The following is a 17,430-nucleotide window of genomic DNA, read 5'->3' on the forward strand; positions in this document are numbered from 1 at the left end:
GGTGAGAGATGACTATCACAATGTGAGGTTTGTGAGAATGGGCAGAAGAAGCCAACAGGAGGCCCAGGAGTGAAGTCCATGCTGAGTTTTCCAATCAGCCACTACAGCAGGGAGGACTGAGGAATAACACCACTCAGCAGTAGCTTGAACCCATCCAGCAGCATGAACTTGGTAGAACCAATGGTGTAGAGGAAGTGTGTTGAATTTGAGGTTGCTATCCTCAAGGATTAAGGTGCTATGAAGAGAAGGGTGTCCCCAAGTATGAGAGAAAAATGTATGTACTTCTGTGCTTGCTATATCTTTGAAATAAATGCCCTTTGTCAAAAAGAAAATTTTAAAGCTCTCTGAAGGTCTTTTGCTGGGTTTCTGCTCTGCTGAAGCTCAGTGTCTCCTCAACTTACCCAAAGGGGTAAAGAGTGGGTCATGTTTTTTCAAGGCTGACACCAACCTGCTACAGACCAGGTGAAAACAGGGCCCTAGACACTCCAGTCCACAGACAGGTGATGAGAAGGACCCCACTGAGGCCAATGGTCAGTGCACTGTTACAGAGATCTGTCCTACAGCAGGTGGCTGGGGAAGAACCATATTCTTCTAGAGCAGGTGGACAGCTGTAAGCACAAGACTTGGTCACCCAAGTCTTCTCACCTGGAGGAGCTGAAAACATAAGGGACAGTGAGATTCTTGGAACACATGGGATTGGAACCCGTGACTCCATCCACCCTCCAAAGATAAGCCATAGAATCTACGCCCCTGAGGGGAACACAATGCAATGAACTTGGGGCCACAAGGCATGGGGTAGTGAAGCACCATCATTCTGGAGCTCAGGTTAGGGCTTAGGCTGGGGTGAGAGGCCAAAAGAAGAAGAAGCAAAGTCAGCTGGAGGGACTAGACCCCCATCACAGCATTAAGGGGAGATATTCAGAGGTTTGGAGGGGTAAAGGAATCAGTTTTAGAGGCCCCTGAAGTACCCATCTAAAACTGTCTCACCTGATCTCAGGCCTATAATCAATGAAGGCCTCATCTATAAAATACAGGGAAAAAGTGGGTTTGCTCATAAGATCCTAGATTTGGAACCTAGAAGGGACCTTTGAGATCAGTGAGTCCAACCCCTCATTTTACAAATAGAGAAACTGAGGCTCAAGTCAAGGGATTTGCCCAGAGTCACAGAGACAGTAAATGCCTGATGAGAGGCCAGGATGAAGATGAAGAAACTGAGAGACACCTACACAATTAATGAGCAAAAGAACCAGGATTTATGGCTAGAGGACCCAGGTCTTCTAATTCTATCACAGCACAACATTGTGAAAAGAAATGGAATTTATCCAGAAAACTGGGTTCAGTTCTCAGCCTTGCCCTTTAATACCCATGTGACCATGAATATGTCCTTTCATCTGCCTAGACCTTGGCTTCAGGTAGAATGAACAGACTGAACTAGATGATTGCTAATGTGCCTCCTAGGACTTAACCTATAGTGCTAGAATCCCAGGGGGCAGCTAGGTGGCGCAGTGGATAAAGCCCTGGCCCTGGATTCAGGAGGACCTGAGTTCAAATCCGGTCTCAGACACTTGACACTTACTACCTGTGTGACCCTGGGCAAGTCACTTAACCCCCACTGCCCTGCAAAAAAAAAAAAAAAAAAAGGAATCCCTCTAGCCATGCTCCCTCTTATCATCACCAAGGTATCTGAGAATTTAGTTGATTTTCAGGGTTCCTCAAGGACTTAACTCCAAGAGATGAGCCTTGAGTAGGATAATTTCAGTTCCCACAAGAGAGACTGGGAGAAGGGGGAGGGGAGGAAGTAGTTCAAGCCAGGGACCTCCCAGTCCACCAAGCCTATCACCATGTGAACACAGACCAACTTCACTAAGAAGGAAGCCAAAGTTGAATACTAGCACAAATCCTTGTCAAGTGGTCTTAGGTGGTATATTAGAGCTGGAAGAGACCTTAGAGGTCACTGAGGCCAACCCCCTTATTTTACACAGGAGAAAACAGAGATCGAGCAATGTTGAAACTTGCCCAGGGTCACACAATTAGTAAGTGTGTGAGGCAGGATTTGAACTCAAATCCAATGTGGCCACTTGGCTGCCTCCAGTTCCTACAACTTTACTTATTGTTGGATAAGTCTCTCCAAGCTTGAACTTCCTCCTCTTGAAATTTGGAATATCAGGAGCTCACATTGAAGATTTACACATTGTTTTCCTGAGAACAAGCCCATGAAGAAAAGGATTCAAATATCCCTATGCCCATTTTACAGAAAAGAAAACTGAGACTCGGGAAGGAAGGACTTGTCCAAGGTCACACAACTGCAGGTGTATGACCTAGAACTCAAAACCACATCTCCAAAAATCCTGATGTGTTTTTTTACTGCTGGAATACAATGCCTCCTATCAAAAAACCCAAGGCTGTCAAAATTCTACATCATCTAGTCCAAACATGCTTCACCTGGGGCCTGTCAACTTATTTTGTAAATATATTTTTTATTACAAAATTTCAAAGTCATTGGCTTCCTTTGTGATCCTGTGTATGGCAGCATTTGCAATTAAAAACACTATTCCAAGAGGGATTGTACTGTTCATTGATTTGACCTGGCTGCCAAAGACATCCATGACACACAAAATGCTCCTTCGGAATCCCTGATCTAATGCAAACATCTCAGGGCAAAAAAAACAAAGATGAAGGAGAGAAAGGGACTTATTCAAGGGCAGATAGACATTAGGCCACCTCTTATATTCACCCCTACCCTGCCCCTACCCTGGGCAATGGGGAAGACCACAGAGGACTTTTGTAAACCTTAAGGGATGGCCTAAGAGGAAGAACCACCTGGGGTTGGAGTCCAGAAATGGAGTTCAAATTCTGCCTTTGACTCTCACTAGTTCAGTGCCTATGGCCTAGTCACATTTCCTCTTTGAGACTCATTCTTCATCTGTAAAATGGGCATAGTCATGCTGCCTACCCTACACTGGCATTATAAGTAAAGTATTTTTAAACCTGAATAATCTCTAAAAATATAAACTTTTGTTGTGTTTTTAATGAGTAGTCTTTATGAATAATTATAAATCAAACTTTCCCTCTCCCTCCTGCCCCTTTGGGATGCATCCCCAGATAGATACTCACTATCCCAGGTGTTTAGGCAGTATCTTGTTTGGTTGTTACACTCTGTAGGCTTCAGGCAGTCGCCAATCCCCACACACTCATGACACTTCAAGGCCAGGACCATGGAGACTACCATGGGAGACAGACATATGAGTCAGTTACTGACAGTTCTTGGTAGAACAACCCAGTGCAGAAAGAACAGGTTCCAGATTAGCTCAAATGCTAGGCTTAGAGTCTAGGTTCAAATTGGGCCTCTCCTGCTTAGTAGCTAGTTCATTTCATCTCTCAGAGATCCAGTTTCCCAGTCTGTACAAAGGGGGATCACTAATACCTGAAACACCTCCCAAGGTTGTTGCTTGGCTCTCAACATGTAAGAACTGTAAAGTACTATATGAGTGTGGGTTCTTACCTCGTAGGTGCTAACAGCTTCTTCTCAGGGAGTAAAACAAGGGAATATTTGTAAAGGATTTTGAAAACCTTACAATGCTTTAAAAAATTAGCTATCCTTAATCTTAGTTTATATCTTGGTCCCACCAGAGCTTAGCTCAGTGCCTTGAATATAATAGAAGTTTAATAAATACTTGAGGAATTCAACTAATAAACTAGATTTAAATCTAAATTACAATATATTCAAAATAATTCAAAAAATTTAATGAAAAATTGATTTAGAAATTTGATAGAATTGAGTAGAAGGCTAATCATGGAGTCAGGAAAGAGCCAGGTCAAATGATTCCCATGAAACAGACTGGCTCTGGGAGCATGGACAAGGCATTGACCCTCTGTCCATACCCCCACGTAGCTCTCTGAGACCCTCAGTCCTGGGCAAGGTGCCCTCTGGGACTTTCCACATCAGAACGTCCCCCAGGATAATGTAATGCTAGATACACATCAGGAAAAAGAGTTTCTTCCAATTCTGACATTCCATGACAGAGCCTTCATTTTCAGTAGCACCTCAGTAAAGGGAATCTGAAAATCCTGGCACCATCTCTTGTGAGGGAGGCCATTTGCAAACTGTCAAGTGCTCACTATTGAAACAGGAGCTATTAATTTGGTGAACACTCAAGGAAACCACCTCCATGTTTAGGGCAGGGGCCAAGAGACCTTCGTGCCAATCCTGGCCTTCCTTCCCACTGGCTGAATGGCACAACTGCTTTCTGATGGGAACTCACCTCTCTCTCCAAGATATGCACCATTCCCCCCACTTCCCACATCTCTTACCTTGGCCCAACAGCAGCAGTGGAAGCAAGAACTGGCAGGCTCCAGCTTTCATCTTGATCACTGACTAACCTGGAGAGTGAGTGGAGGCTACCTAGCCATGGGCTGCTTTTATACTCTATGGCCTGAGCTAGTCATCCTCTTCTGTCCCCTGAAGAAGCCTCCAGGTGAGGCTGACTCACAAGGCCACCTGGCAATACTCTTCCGACTTCCTTAGTAACTCTCCATCTCTGATTCTCTCCTTAGGTGTGGTGAGGCCAGAGGTCAGGGAAGTCACCCAGCTGAGAGTGACAGGCTCATCCACTCTCTTTTTTTTGTGTGTGTGGGGGTGGGGGGGCAATGGGGGTTAAGTGACTTGCCCAGGGTCACACAGCTAGTAAGTGTCAAGTGTCTGAGGCCAGATTTGAACTCAGGTACTCCTGAATCCAAGGCTGGTGCTCTATCCACTGCGCCACCTAGCTGCCCCCCATCCACTCTCAAATTGGGAAAATTCCTACACTAAACAATGAGTTACAACACTACATATATTGTAATCAAAGTGCTTCCATTATCAGACATTATCATAGGAATAGTTGACAAGAACAAAGTACTCAAAAACTTGTGTTTACTTGCCTTTTTCTTCCAATTCCTTGAACATTATAATGACCAAATGAGGATCACCAGGAAGAAAGTTTCAAAAGCCATAAGGTCTTTCTTGTTCTCCCCTTCTCCATTTATAATAATCATGACAACAATCTGTATTACAGCATTTGTGACACCTGTTCTTTTCTCAGGAAGTACTTCACACACTCTCTGTCTTAATCTTTCATGTCTTCTTGATCAGGAACCATAAGATTTGGACTCTGTTCTATTTCCAGTAAAGAGCTAATAAGGCCTTTGCAATGATCATCAGCAAATACTTTGGATTGTTTAACCAAGGAAATAGCAGTTATCAGTGTCTCACCGCCACTCCCAAAATCACCACGTCAGACACAGCTCTGGAGATCACCATGTTTCTATTCACAGTTTCTTCAAACTCTGCTTCACTTGATGGACTTCTTGTAGATTGCATTTCTCCTCCAGGAGGCCCAGTGTCACCCCTATTATATTGGGGAGTTCAGCCATATGGGTCTCTGGGTGGTAGAGTCTGGCTGTCTGATCTTAGCATGTCCAGGTTGGGGGGAGATGAAGCTGGGTTCACTTGTATAGAGGGTGGGGGGCACCTAACATTGGTCCAGGAAGAGATAGAGGGAAGGAAGTGGTCCCATAGGGCCAGGTGGACAAGGCGTAAAAGGGCCTAGAGGCAGAAGTGGTCCCTGCTATGGAGGTGGAAAACCAGGAAGAAGGGGACCCATTGGAGGTTTCCCAAAAGTCTTTCCTGGTAGAGGAACTCAGCTAGTGATGGAGGTAGAACTTTATCAGGCGGTAGAGGGACTGCTGGGCCAGGAGGTCATGGAGAACCTAAGGGTGAACGTGATAATGTTCATCCAAATGGGAAAAGTGGGGAGTATCTTTGATGGTCCAAGTGGTCCAGAATATGTGTCCTCACGTGGAACAGTCCCTAGAAAACAACCCCATCCTCTACCACCTTCTAAAAGTGTTACATGTGTCGCGAAAATTTCGAAGTCTGCTGAAGAAAATAACAGCAAAGTCTCCAAGCTGAATAAAATAGGTTTATTGAGAGAGGGCCTATCTCACAATAAAGCCAGTCAGTCAGGGGTAGGACATGAAAGACCCTGAGCAGTGTCACTCAGCTGCTTTTATACCCCAACATGGCTGTAAAGTATTTATACCATAGTATTTTCAATTTTTAATTTAATTTTTTTTGGTGAGGCAATTGGGGTTAAGTAACTTGCCCAGGGTCACACAGCTAGTGAGTGTTAAGTGCCTGAAGCCAAATTTGAACTTAGGTCCTCCTGAATCCAGGGCCAGTGCTCTATCCACTGCACCACCTAGCTGCCCCCTATCATACTATTTTTAGGCCCATAAAACATGGACACAGGTTGATCATCCAGACTTCTTCTCAATTTGTCATCCATATCCATATACATGAAGGACCGTAGGTTGATCAGCCAAACTTCCTATTAGCCACTTGCTTGCTATTAGCCACTTTAGCCACTGGATGATCACTAAAGTTGCCAACTGGAATTGCTGAACACCTAATACTATGATGGAAAGGATGAGAAGCTAGGGATGCTGGCTAGAGATGGTTTCTAGCAAGACTTGGTGATAATTTGACATTGGCTAATCAGAAGAGCATTGCTAACCAGAATCAGAATAGCATTGCTAATCATAGGGGATTAGAGTTAGCTCTACTGGTATCTGTTTTACCTAATATTGACTTAATTTACTAATAAAATAAAATATCTAACTATAGTAAACCACAATTGTTAGTTGATATACTGATTATTGCCATAATTAAAGATCTTTAAATCTCTTATAACTAAGTGGTGGAGGAAACCTCACTCACACATGTGAACTGCCTCCTGAAGGACCAGGAGTCAGACAGTTGTCCTAAATAGTTTTCCTCGACTTCATTTCAAATTGACTCAAGGACTGCTTATTAAAAGGACTCACAAGAGGATTCCAACCATGTAGTTCTCTCTTAAGCAACAGATCCATTCATTTTTTGAGCATGTTTCAGATCCAATGCCAACAAGGGCAAGCTCCTTTAACTGACCATTAAGACAGTCTTCAAAAAACTCAGTCTCCAAAATATCATTTACTCCCATTTACTGCCTCTGTTAAATCTTCATCAGTTGTGCACCATGTAAGATTTCCAATGCACCATGCAGTTCTCTTTCCATTGTATTTATAGACAATATTAGGGGCTGATCCTTTAATCAAGTCATCACCAACAGATGATGGAAGAGCATCCATGTAATCAGGGTCCTTAGGCCCTCTCCATTATGTGCAGATGGAGAGATGACACTGATCATTTTATTAATAGAGTAACTACCAGACAACAAAAGACCTTAAGCTTTTACCAACCACGTTTTCTTTCTTGATATGACTAGAAAAGTTCTCTGGAGGAGAGAGTGAGGCTGAAAACTTTGTGCAGCTCTGACCCACTCATATCCACTTCAAGCCCAAGTCAAGACATCACCTTCTTGAAGTCATAGGTGTTTTTCAAGAGCTTAAGGCAGACAACAACAATAACATCAGATCTGCAAGAAGTCTCTACAGAGAAAGAAGGACTTCCTGAGCAAGTGCAGTGAATTAAACTGTGTCACACATATTTCATAAATATGGGCTTCACTACAATTATGGTGGGCTTAGTTGAGGTTTACTCCTCCCAAGAAGTCTGTATTAGTGGGAAGAAGTGAAGTAGGTTCTGAGTACATTTTGTATTAATTGTCTTTACCATGTTAGAAGACAGTCATAGTCACTACCCTCTGGGGATGGATTCTGCCAATTTGTGCAGAAATTGGGGACTGCTGCCATTCTTCTTCTTCTTCTTCTTCTTCTTCTTCTTCTTCTTCTTCTTCTTCTTCTTCTTCTTCTTCTTCTCTTCCTCCTCCTCCTTTCCCTCTAACTGTTCCTACTACTACTGCTGCTGCTACTTCTCCTAATTCATTTAATTCTTCTTTTTCTTCTATTTCTTCTTCTCTAAAAAAAGTATTATCAGTATGACAAATGGCAGCATGGTATATTATGTGCTACAGGGAACCTGTTAAATAGTTGGCACATAATAAATATTTATGGATTGATTGGAATGGATAGGATAATGAACTTGGATTCAGGAAGACTTGGATTTAAATACTACCTCAGATACTTATTAGTTGTGGGACAATGAACAAAACACTTATCATTTATCTACCTCTGTTTCTTCATCTGTAAAATGAAGGTGTTGAACTCAATAGTGTCTAAGGAGCATTCCCTATCTAAAATCTGTGATCTATGTCTTCTCTTAGGAACCTCTATAAACTTCAAATGAGATCAATTATCACTACTGTATTTTTTTCAGAGCAATGAGGGTTATGTGACTTGCCCAAGGTCACAATTGTCAAGGGTCTGAGGTTTGATGTGAACTCAGGCCCTCCAGAATCTGGTGCCAGTGCTTTATCCACTGTGCCACCTAGCTGCCTCCTAGGCTGGATCATTTTAATATTTATCCAAAAGAGGCAAAGAATTCATTCAAATTTCTCCCTCTTTTAAGGAAAAATAAAAAATTTAAACTAGTCAGGAATGAAGGGCACAGTTATTGGTCATGGAATAGCATAAAATTACCTGGTACATTTGGAGATTGCAAAAGTTCACTTTAGCCTCATTAGCACCATGAGCTAGTCCTCAGTTAACCAGCCACAGATGCAGAATAAACACAAGAAACATAACTTTGGCTAACAGAGATGTAAAAACAGTTATATGAAAACCTTCACAATTTATCAGTACAAAGAGGACTTTAGGATGCACCATCAGGAAATATTGTGGTCAACTCTTGGTCCCCAAATAGTTTTCTTTAGTGTATAACAATTCTTGGTGACTGTTACCCTCTTTCTAAATGGCATTTGGGGACAGGAGGTTTTTTAAACAAAATATGAGCCAAGATAATTGCCAAAATACTCATGAGGAGCAAGAGTAGTAGCTAATTTTTCTCCTGGGCAACATTCTCTTTACTCAGCTAAATCCTAACCATCCTGTCATAATGAAAGTGGCCTTAGAGATTCTTTTGTGTGTATTTCTCACTGCTCCCCACCCCCTTCCTGAGCTGTTTTTCAACCCAGAAAACTGAGGTCTATAGTGGGTAATTGACTCAAGGCCACATGGCCAATCCATTGCATAGCTATCCCTCCTGGGCAAGTCCCATCTCAGAGTTTGTTTTGTCACCTGTAAAAAGAGGATAATAATACTTTTACGACTTACTTCAGTGTCACTGTGAAGACAATAACTGTACAAGCCCCTAAGGGCTATAGAAATGAAACCTCAGTAATGATGAATCACTTCCTCTGACCCCAAGACACTATTTGGCACTTGCTCATTTGGTAATTAGAGAATGCTTGTTGACATGCTCTGCTAATTACCTCTCATATTGTTATGCCTCATATCAACTAAACTTTAAGCTTCTCCAGTTGGAGAGCAAGATCTTGTCCTTTTTTTTCTATTCTGCCCTAAGTATCTTACATGAAACTAGCATTCAACAAGCATTTGGTACTTAGAACATAGTGGAATAAATAATGGATTAGTTCCAGGAAGGCATCTCTTGGGAGATGATTTGAAGGCTTATTGTCCTTCCTTGAAGTCAGAAGCCACCTATTACAGAAATCCCATTCCAATGCTCCAACCAGTTTCTAGGAATCAACAAGAACATTAGATAAAATGAATGATTTGTACAAGAAAACACCAAGCTTCTCTCTAGCATTCCAGTATCTTAGGACAGGGAGAAGAAAATGTCTGTAATTTCACTGGGCCAGGGAACTCCTCCACTCTCTATCAGTACAGGTCAGCACCTTCCCTACAACATAGAGCTTTAGGGAGTTCCCAAGAACACTGAGAGAGGTATGTCTAAGGCCACAACAAGAATGTGTCAGAGGCAGAATGGGAAGCCAGGTCTTCTGCCTTCAAGGCCATCTCTTCATCTAGCCCTTGGTAAACCTTACAACCCAATGTAAATCTGATTGCTATTCTTGTTCTCTAAGAGCTCTCCAAATTCTAACATTTTATGATCTCTCATAGAAGGACTGTTCATAGCACCCCCAGGAAGCAGAACTGCAAGGATGTTGCTATAACAACACATTTGCTTTTCACAAAGAACATAAAAAAGCAACATTGGCCAACTTGGAAGAGGAGACATGTAGCTCTTCCCTCAAGCCTATTAGCTTGTCATCCATGCATCTAAGTTGCCCTTTGGTCTTCTTAAGAAAGAACAGCTCTGGGTGGGGGCTCTTTCCAGACTTGCTGACTCTGTTTTCCCTTTATTCTAGCACTTCCTTGGCTTCTTCATCCCAGTCTATCTTGATGAGAGTCACAATTATGCCACATGATTGTAAATGTCCATGCTAGGAACCTCAGCCCCCTGATTCTGTGCCTGAGACTTTCTACAAGGACATTAGGTAAAATGAATGGTTTACAAAAGATAACCTTCAAGCTCCCCTCCAGCTCACCAGTATCTCCAAAGAAAGAAACAAAGAAAGAAAGAGAAAGAGAGTGGAAGGAAGGAAGAAAGAAACAAAGAATGGTTCTTTGTGGGGTCTCTTTCTAGACTTATTGACTGTTTTCCATTCATTCTAGCAGCTTCCTGGCTTGTCCTTCCTAATCTGTCTTGAGGAGAGTCACATCCATGCCACATAAATGTAAAATTTCCAAACATTCTGGCATTGCAAAAGGACAAGCTGCTGAGGGCATCTTCAATCTGATTGCACTTAAAGAGTATGATAATGGGCACAACAGGGACAGAAATGACATCAGAGTTCTATGTTCTCATTGTCATTATAGATCTGGGTGAAGGCCCTGCCCTGGGGTCCTCCAGGACCAGTATAATTGATCTTCCATGGGACAGCCTCTCAGGATACTTAAAAAGAGAGAAATCTTCCCACTTCCATCTCTATCCATGTTTTTCTAAAATCAACAAACTCATCATTCTTTTTTTAATATAATACACATGTTTATTTATAGTCTTGGGTTCCAATCTTTATCCCTACTTCCCTCCCTCCCCTCCCCTCTCCCTGAGGCAGTAAGCAATCAGATATTGGTTATATATGTATGATTATGTAAAACATTAACATATTTGTCATTTTGTACAAGAAAACTGTATTAAAAGAAAAAAATAAAAGAAAGTGAAAAATAGCATGCTTCAGTCTGTTCCTTCAATATCAGTTCTTTCTTTGGAGGTGGAGAGTATGTTTCATCAATAGTCCTTTGGGATTGTCTTGGATCATCATATTGGGTTTTTTATTTTTATTTTTTAATCATAAAAGTATTTTATTATTTTCCAGTTATAGCAGTTTAATAGCTCTTTGGGCATAATTCCAGATTGTACTCCAATTCATCTTAATTCTAGGGTCTTCCCTTTATTGATTTTTTTTCCAATTTTTCCTCTAACATTTTTGTACATAGTTGTTGACATGTTGTATCTCCACTTATCTCCCTGAGGGCAGGAACTATCTTCTGCTTTTCTTAGTATTCCCAGTGTTTATCAGTGTCCAGTACATAGTGGGTGCTTAATAAATGTTAACTGACTGGTTTATTGACTCTTCTCCAGGCAAAAATCTCCATTTCTTCCAGCTGAACTCACTAAGACCTGATCTCCAATCCTCTCACCAATCTGATCTCCCTCCTCCTCAGGATTAACTCTAGCCTGACAATGTTCTTCCTCAAACATGGTACCCAGAAATACAACAAAGCATAAGTTATCTGGCCACAGAACAATCCAACAAGAATAGCCCTATGTCATTTAGGACACTGAATCTCTTTTTTTAAAATACAGTTTGATTGACAAAATAGATTTTGTTTTGTTTTGTTTTTTAATGTTGCCTGAATTTCCCCTAGATCCCTCTTCCTGCTCCCTTCCCTATAGAATCCCTGATAACAAAGCCATCCCTGATAACAAAGAAATTTTTTGAAGAAAAAAAGAGGAAGAAAAGAAAATTCAGTAAAAATATAAAATTACTCCATGTCTCTTACTACAGCCTAAGATCATAGTCATATTTTTGGCTCCCATGGTGTACTACCCATGGCACTAACTCAATGTATAACTTTGAATGAGTCACTCTACCTCTGTGGACGTCAGTTCCCTTTTCTGCCAAATAAGGGTGCTCCCTTTCTGTTCACAGTCTATATTCAAAATCTCTTCATACTCTAATATTTCTAGGTTCTAGAGTCTTTTCCCTTTCTGTGAAATCATGGAAAAATGCTCAGTTTGGAGACAACATCTCCGCTTCTGCTACTTAGTACCTGTGTAACTTTGGACAAGGTCATGGCCTCAGTTTTCTCAGATGTCAGATGAGAGGCATGATGTCATAGCAGGTAGAAAAACAATCCTGGAGCAAGGAAGACATGGGTTCAACATCCATCTCCAATGTACTGGCTGGATGACCATGGGCAGCTAGCTTTACCTCTTAGTGCCCTGAGTACCTCTCTAAGACTAAATTTTAGAGGGGATAATCTGCACTGATAAAGGGAGTTCTTTACCAGGAGCTCCCTGTTGTGTTGTTTTAATCATGTCCAACTCTTCATGACTTCATTTGGGTGTTTTTCTAGCAAAGATACTGAAGTGGCTCTCCATTTCCTTCTCTGGTTCATTTTACAGATGAGGAACTGAGGCAAATAGGATTAAGTGACTTTTCTAAGGTCACAACGCTAGTAAGTGTCTAAGGCCAGATTTGAACTCATGAAGATGAATCTTCCTGATTCCAAGCCCAATGCTCTATTCACTTTACCACCTACCTACCCTAGGAGCTCCCTAGATCAATGAGATCCCAGAGTCAGTAAAAAAGAAATAGGAAGGAATAAATTATCTCTAAGGCTACATCCAGAGTGGGACCCTCCAGTGTGGTACAAAGACTGGAGATTAAATTATCAAAGAGGAATCCAAAGAACAGCTAGGTGGCGCAATGGATAGAGCACTGGCCCTGGAGTCAGGAGGACCTGAGTTCAAATCCGACCTCAGACACTTGACACTATCTGTATGACCCTGGGCAAGTCACTTAACCCCAATTGCCTCACACACACACACACAAACAAAGAGGAATGCAGATGAAATCTTAACCTCAGTGGCCAAATATACCTTCATATGTCAACTCTCAAAGAGTCTTGGGTCCTCCTCTATTCACTGGTGACTCTCTCCCAGGGACTACCATCCTAAAAGTATAGAATTTGGGGGTGACTTTAGTAAGAAGCAATTTAATCAGCATAAATGTTAAGTCCTATGTTTGGGTTTAAAGAATCAATATCATAAATTCAAGATAAGAGATGTATGATGAGATAGCATTTTCTTTTTTAATTTATTATTTCTTTATTTTTAACATTCTATTCTTTCTAAATTTTGAGTTCCAAATTCTTTCCCTCCCTCTCACCACTTTTCTACCCACTGAGAAGTAAAGAAAAATGTTATCAATTAATTAAACATGAAATCACGCAAAAATATTTTCATATTAGACATATTACAACCCAAAAAAGCAAATAAATAAATAAAGCCAAAAATTATATGTCAATTTGTACTCAGAGTTCTTCAGTTCTATCTCTGGAGATGGATAGCATTTTTTCATCATGATTGATTTGGAATGCTCTCAGATCATTGGATTAATCACAGTTGGTCATCATTACAACATCATCATGCCATTACGACATCATCACAATTGCTGTTATCAGGCACAGTGATCTTCACAGTTCCTCTCACTTCTTTTGCCATGTATTTTTTTTCTGAAACTACCCCCTCATCATTTTTATAACACAATAGTATTCTATCACAATATATGCCATAATTTGTTCAATGATTCCCCAATTGGTGAGCATACCCTCAATTTCCAATTCTTTGCCACCACAAAAAGAGCTGCTATAAATATTTTTGTATGTATAGGTCTTTTCCCCTTTTCTTTGATCTCTTTCAGTTACAGATCTAATAGCAGCGTGGCTGGGTCAAAGGACATGAAGTTTTATAGACCTTTGGGCATAGTTCCAAATTGATCTCCAGAAAGGTTGGATCAGTTCATAAGTTCACCAACAGTTACTAGTGTACCTATTTTTCCCCATCCCCTCCAGCATTTGTCATTTCTGAGAAGTATGGGCTGTTACATCAGAGCTGTTTTAATTTGTATTTCCCCAATCCATAGTGATATAGTACATTTTTTTCATATGACTATAAATAGTCTTGTTTTCTATTTTTGAAAACTGCCTGTTCATAACCTTTAACCATTTATCAATTGAGAAATGGCTCATATTTTTATAAATTTAACTCAGTCAAAATGCTAACTGACTGGTTGATTGACTCTTCTCTTCTCCCTATATGTTTGAGAAATAAGGCCTTTATCAGATAAACTTCCTGTAAACATTTTTATATTACTTCATTGTTTAGCATACCTTTTAGCAAAATGTAGTCTGGTTATCTCCTTTAATTAAGTGTAATTTTGCTTTTGGTTTCTCTGAGATCATGATTGCTACCCTTGCCTTTTTTACTTCAACTGAAGTATCATAGATTCTGCTCTAGTACTTTAGTTTAGCAAGATAGAATTTTCTGAAGAAAAGATGTGGAAGTTGTCATGAACTGTAAGCTCAACAGAAGCCTGAGAGGTGTGATGTGGCAGCCAAAGAAAGCTGTCATGTAGGCTGAATTCATAGAGACATGGTTTCTTTATTCTGTCATGGTCAGACCATCTGTAGCATTAGGTTTAGTTTGGAGCATGACAATCTAGGGAGGACATTAGAAAGCAAAAGAGCATACTAAATGGGGCCGGATTCGGGCTTGGGGCCTCCTGGGTCCAGGGCTGGTGCATTGTCCACTGTGCCACCTAACTAACCCATAATGACATCCTTAAAATAGGGTTGAGGTGTAGGAGAAATAGACTGGGGGAGGGGGAAGGGGAGAGATGGTCTGGGGAGAGGTTATTCATATGAAGGAAACAAGAAAAAAGCTTATGGAGGGGAGGGGAAGAGGGGGAAGGAATTGGGGAGTGATTGAACCTTAATATCATCAGAATTGACTCAAAGAAGGACTAACATACATACTCAAGTGGGTATAGTAATATATTTTGCCCTGATGGAGGGTAGGGAGATAAGGGGGAGGGGGAGGGGAAGGGCAGATTCTAGGAGAGAGTAGTAAAAAGCAAAATACTTTCAAGGAAGGTGAAGACGTTCTGCATAACGGCACAAGTATGAAATATTGAATTGCTTGATTTCATAGGGAGGGTTGAGGAGAGAGGGAGGAAGAAAATTTGGAACACAGAATTAGCTCAAAGACCTTAAACTCATCAGAGTTGGCTCATGGAGGGAATAACATTCACACCCAGTTGGGAGGAGTAATCTATTTAACCTTACAGGAAAGTATGAGGGGAAGAGGATAAGGAAGGAAGGGTGAAAAAAAAGGGAGTGCAGAGTAGGGGAGGGGACAGTCAGAAGTAAAATACTTTTGAGGAGGAATAGTTTAAAAGAAGATGGAAAATAGAGTAAATATCATGGGAAGGGAATAGGATGGAGGGAAATAGTTATGATGACTTTGCTGGGCTAATACGAAGAAAATTCTTTGTCAAGTTTAAGGTACATTATTTAGGGTATGATGAACAGGATACTATTAGAAAAACCTGGAAAGACCTACATGAACTGAAGCAGAGTGAAATGCACTGTATACAAAATAACAGCAATAGTGTAAAATGATCTGCTTGGAAGCATGTGGTTATTTTCAGCAAGGCAATGGTCCAATATAACCCTGAAGGACTATGAAAATGGCAACCCATCTACAGAGAAAGAAGTGATAGTATCTGAAATAGTTGGAAACACATTGTTTTTTCCTTTTCTTTTTTTTTTCTTTTTTGGTGAGGCAATTGGGGTTGGTTGGCTTGCCCGGGGTCATGTGGCTGGTGGGTGTTGGGTGTGTGGGGCCGGATTTGGGCTCGGGTGCTCCTGGTTCCAGGGCCGGTGCTCTGTCCGCTGCGCCACCTAGCTGCCCCTGGAAACACATTTTTTAAAACAAATGTTTTTTCTCTTTGACAATTCCTCAGTCTGAAGTTTTGGGAGTTTTTTGACTGTTTTTTTCTCACAACCTAGGTAATGTGGGAATGTTTTCCATGACTACTCATGTATTATTTATTTTGATATGCTTGAGTTCTAGTGGGTGGGGGGTGGGAATAGAGGAGGAAGAGAAGTTGGAACATTGTTTTTTTAAATTGATGTTAAAATTTGTTTTTACATATACTTTGGAAAATAAAATTCTATTCTAAAAAAAATAAAAATTAAACAAAAGAGCATACTAAAGAGGACCAACTGGGATGGTGGAGTGTGTTGAGTCACATGGGAAATGATTAAAGGAAATGGAGATATTTAGCTTGGAAAGACTAAGAGATTGTTAAGGGGACATGATTGCTGTGTTCAACCTAATATTGAGGCAACTAGGTGTCTCAGTGCATGGAGCTGAGCCTAGAGTCAGGAAGGCCTGAGTTCAAATTCTGGGCAAGTCATTTCATCTCTTTCTGCATTAGTTTCCTCATCTGAATTATGGATATAACAATAGAAGATACTTTAAGAGGTTTTTTGAGTACCTAGTAAAATAATATTTGTAATTATTTAACATGTAATTGGTATTTCATAAATGTTAGTTTCATGTCTGCAACATGGTAGGCACTCTATAAGTGTTTATTTCCCTCCTTCTTTCCTGTAAATATTTGAAAGGTTATCTGGTGGAAGCAGGTTTGCTTTTCCTCAGTTTGGAGGACACAACCAGGAGCAATGGACAAAAGTTTCAAAGAAGCAAATTTCAACTTGGTATCAGGAAAAACTTCCAAACAATTAGAGCTATAAGAGTAATGATAACTATAATTTTTATAGTGCTTCCTTGTCTGCAAAGTCTTTTACAAATGTTATATCTGTTAACTCATTTGATCCTTACAGTAATCCTGGGTGGTAAGTGCTATTATTATCCCTATTTGACAAATGAGGAAATTGAAGCACAGAGAGACCAAATGACTTGCCCAGGGTCACATTAAGATCTGAACATGTCTTACTGCCTCCAAGTCCTGCTCTCTGTCCACTGTCCTATCCCAAAGTGCCCTGGCATATCTCCAGAGGTAATGAGTTCCCCATCATTAGAGGTATTCGGGTTGATGTCAGATGATCACTTATCTGGTAAGTTATATAGGGATTCCTTTTTTCTTTAATTTTTTTGTGGGGCAATGAGGGTTAAGTGACTTGCCCAGGGTCACACAGCTAGTAAGTGTCAAGTGTCTAAGGCCGGATTTGAACTCAGGTCCTCCTGAATCCAGAGCCGGTGCTTTATCCACTGAGCCACCTAGCTGCCCCTGGGATTCCTTTTTTAGATATGAACTGGATTCAATGCCTGCTGAAGTGCTTTCCAAACCCTGAAATTGGGCTGTTCTGTGATCCACCCTAGACTCAGTATGTGACTGTGGCCAAGTCCTTTCCCTCTTGGTAAAATAAGTAGCTTTGACTCATTAGCCCCCAAAGGTGAGAAACAATACAATGCAATAAAAACACAATGTT

At 40.9% G+C, this 17,430-nt stretch overlaps 1 protein-coding gene and 1 pseudogene across 1 annotated transcript; both read right to left on the reverse strand.

Moving 5' to 3' along the window:
• Nucleotides 1–451: 451 nt before the first annotated feature.
• LOC122745874 (secreted Ly-6/uPAR domain-containing protein 2-like) lies at nucleotides 452–4,363 on the reverse strand. Its single transcript, XM_043991331.1, has 3 exons — nucleotides 4,312–4,363; nucleotides 3,115–3,222; nucleotides 452–654 (listed from the first exon to the last, which is right to left on the reverse strand). Exons 1-3 carry the CDS (start codon nucleotides 4,361–4,363, stop codon nucleotides 452–454), a joined length of 363 nt encoding a protein of 120 aa, XP_043847266.1.
• A 618-nt stretch (nucleotides 4,364–4,981) lies between these two features.
• On the reverse strand, nucleotides 4,982–5,764 carry LOC122745882 (annotated as a pseudogene).
• Nucleotides 5,765–17,430: the final 11,666 nt, after the last annotated feature.

This window comes from Dromiciops gliroides, chromosome 1 (genome assembly GCF_019393635.1).
Source record: "Dromiciops gliroides isolate mDroGli1 chromosome 1, mDroGli1.pri, whole genome shotgun sequence".
Taxonomy (NCBI): domain Eukaryota; kingdom Metazoa; phylum Chordata; class Mammalia; order Microbiotheria; family Microbiotheriidae; genus Dromiciops; species Dromiciops gliroides.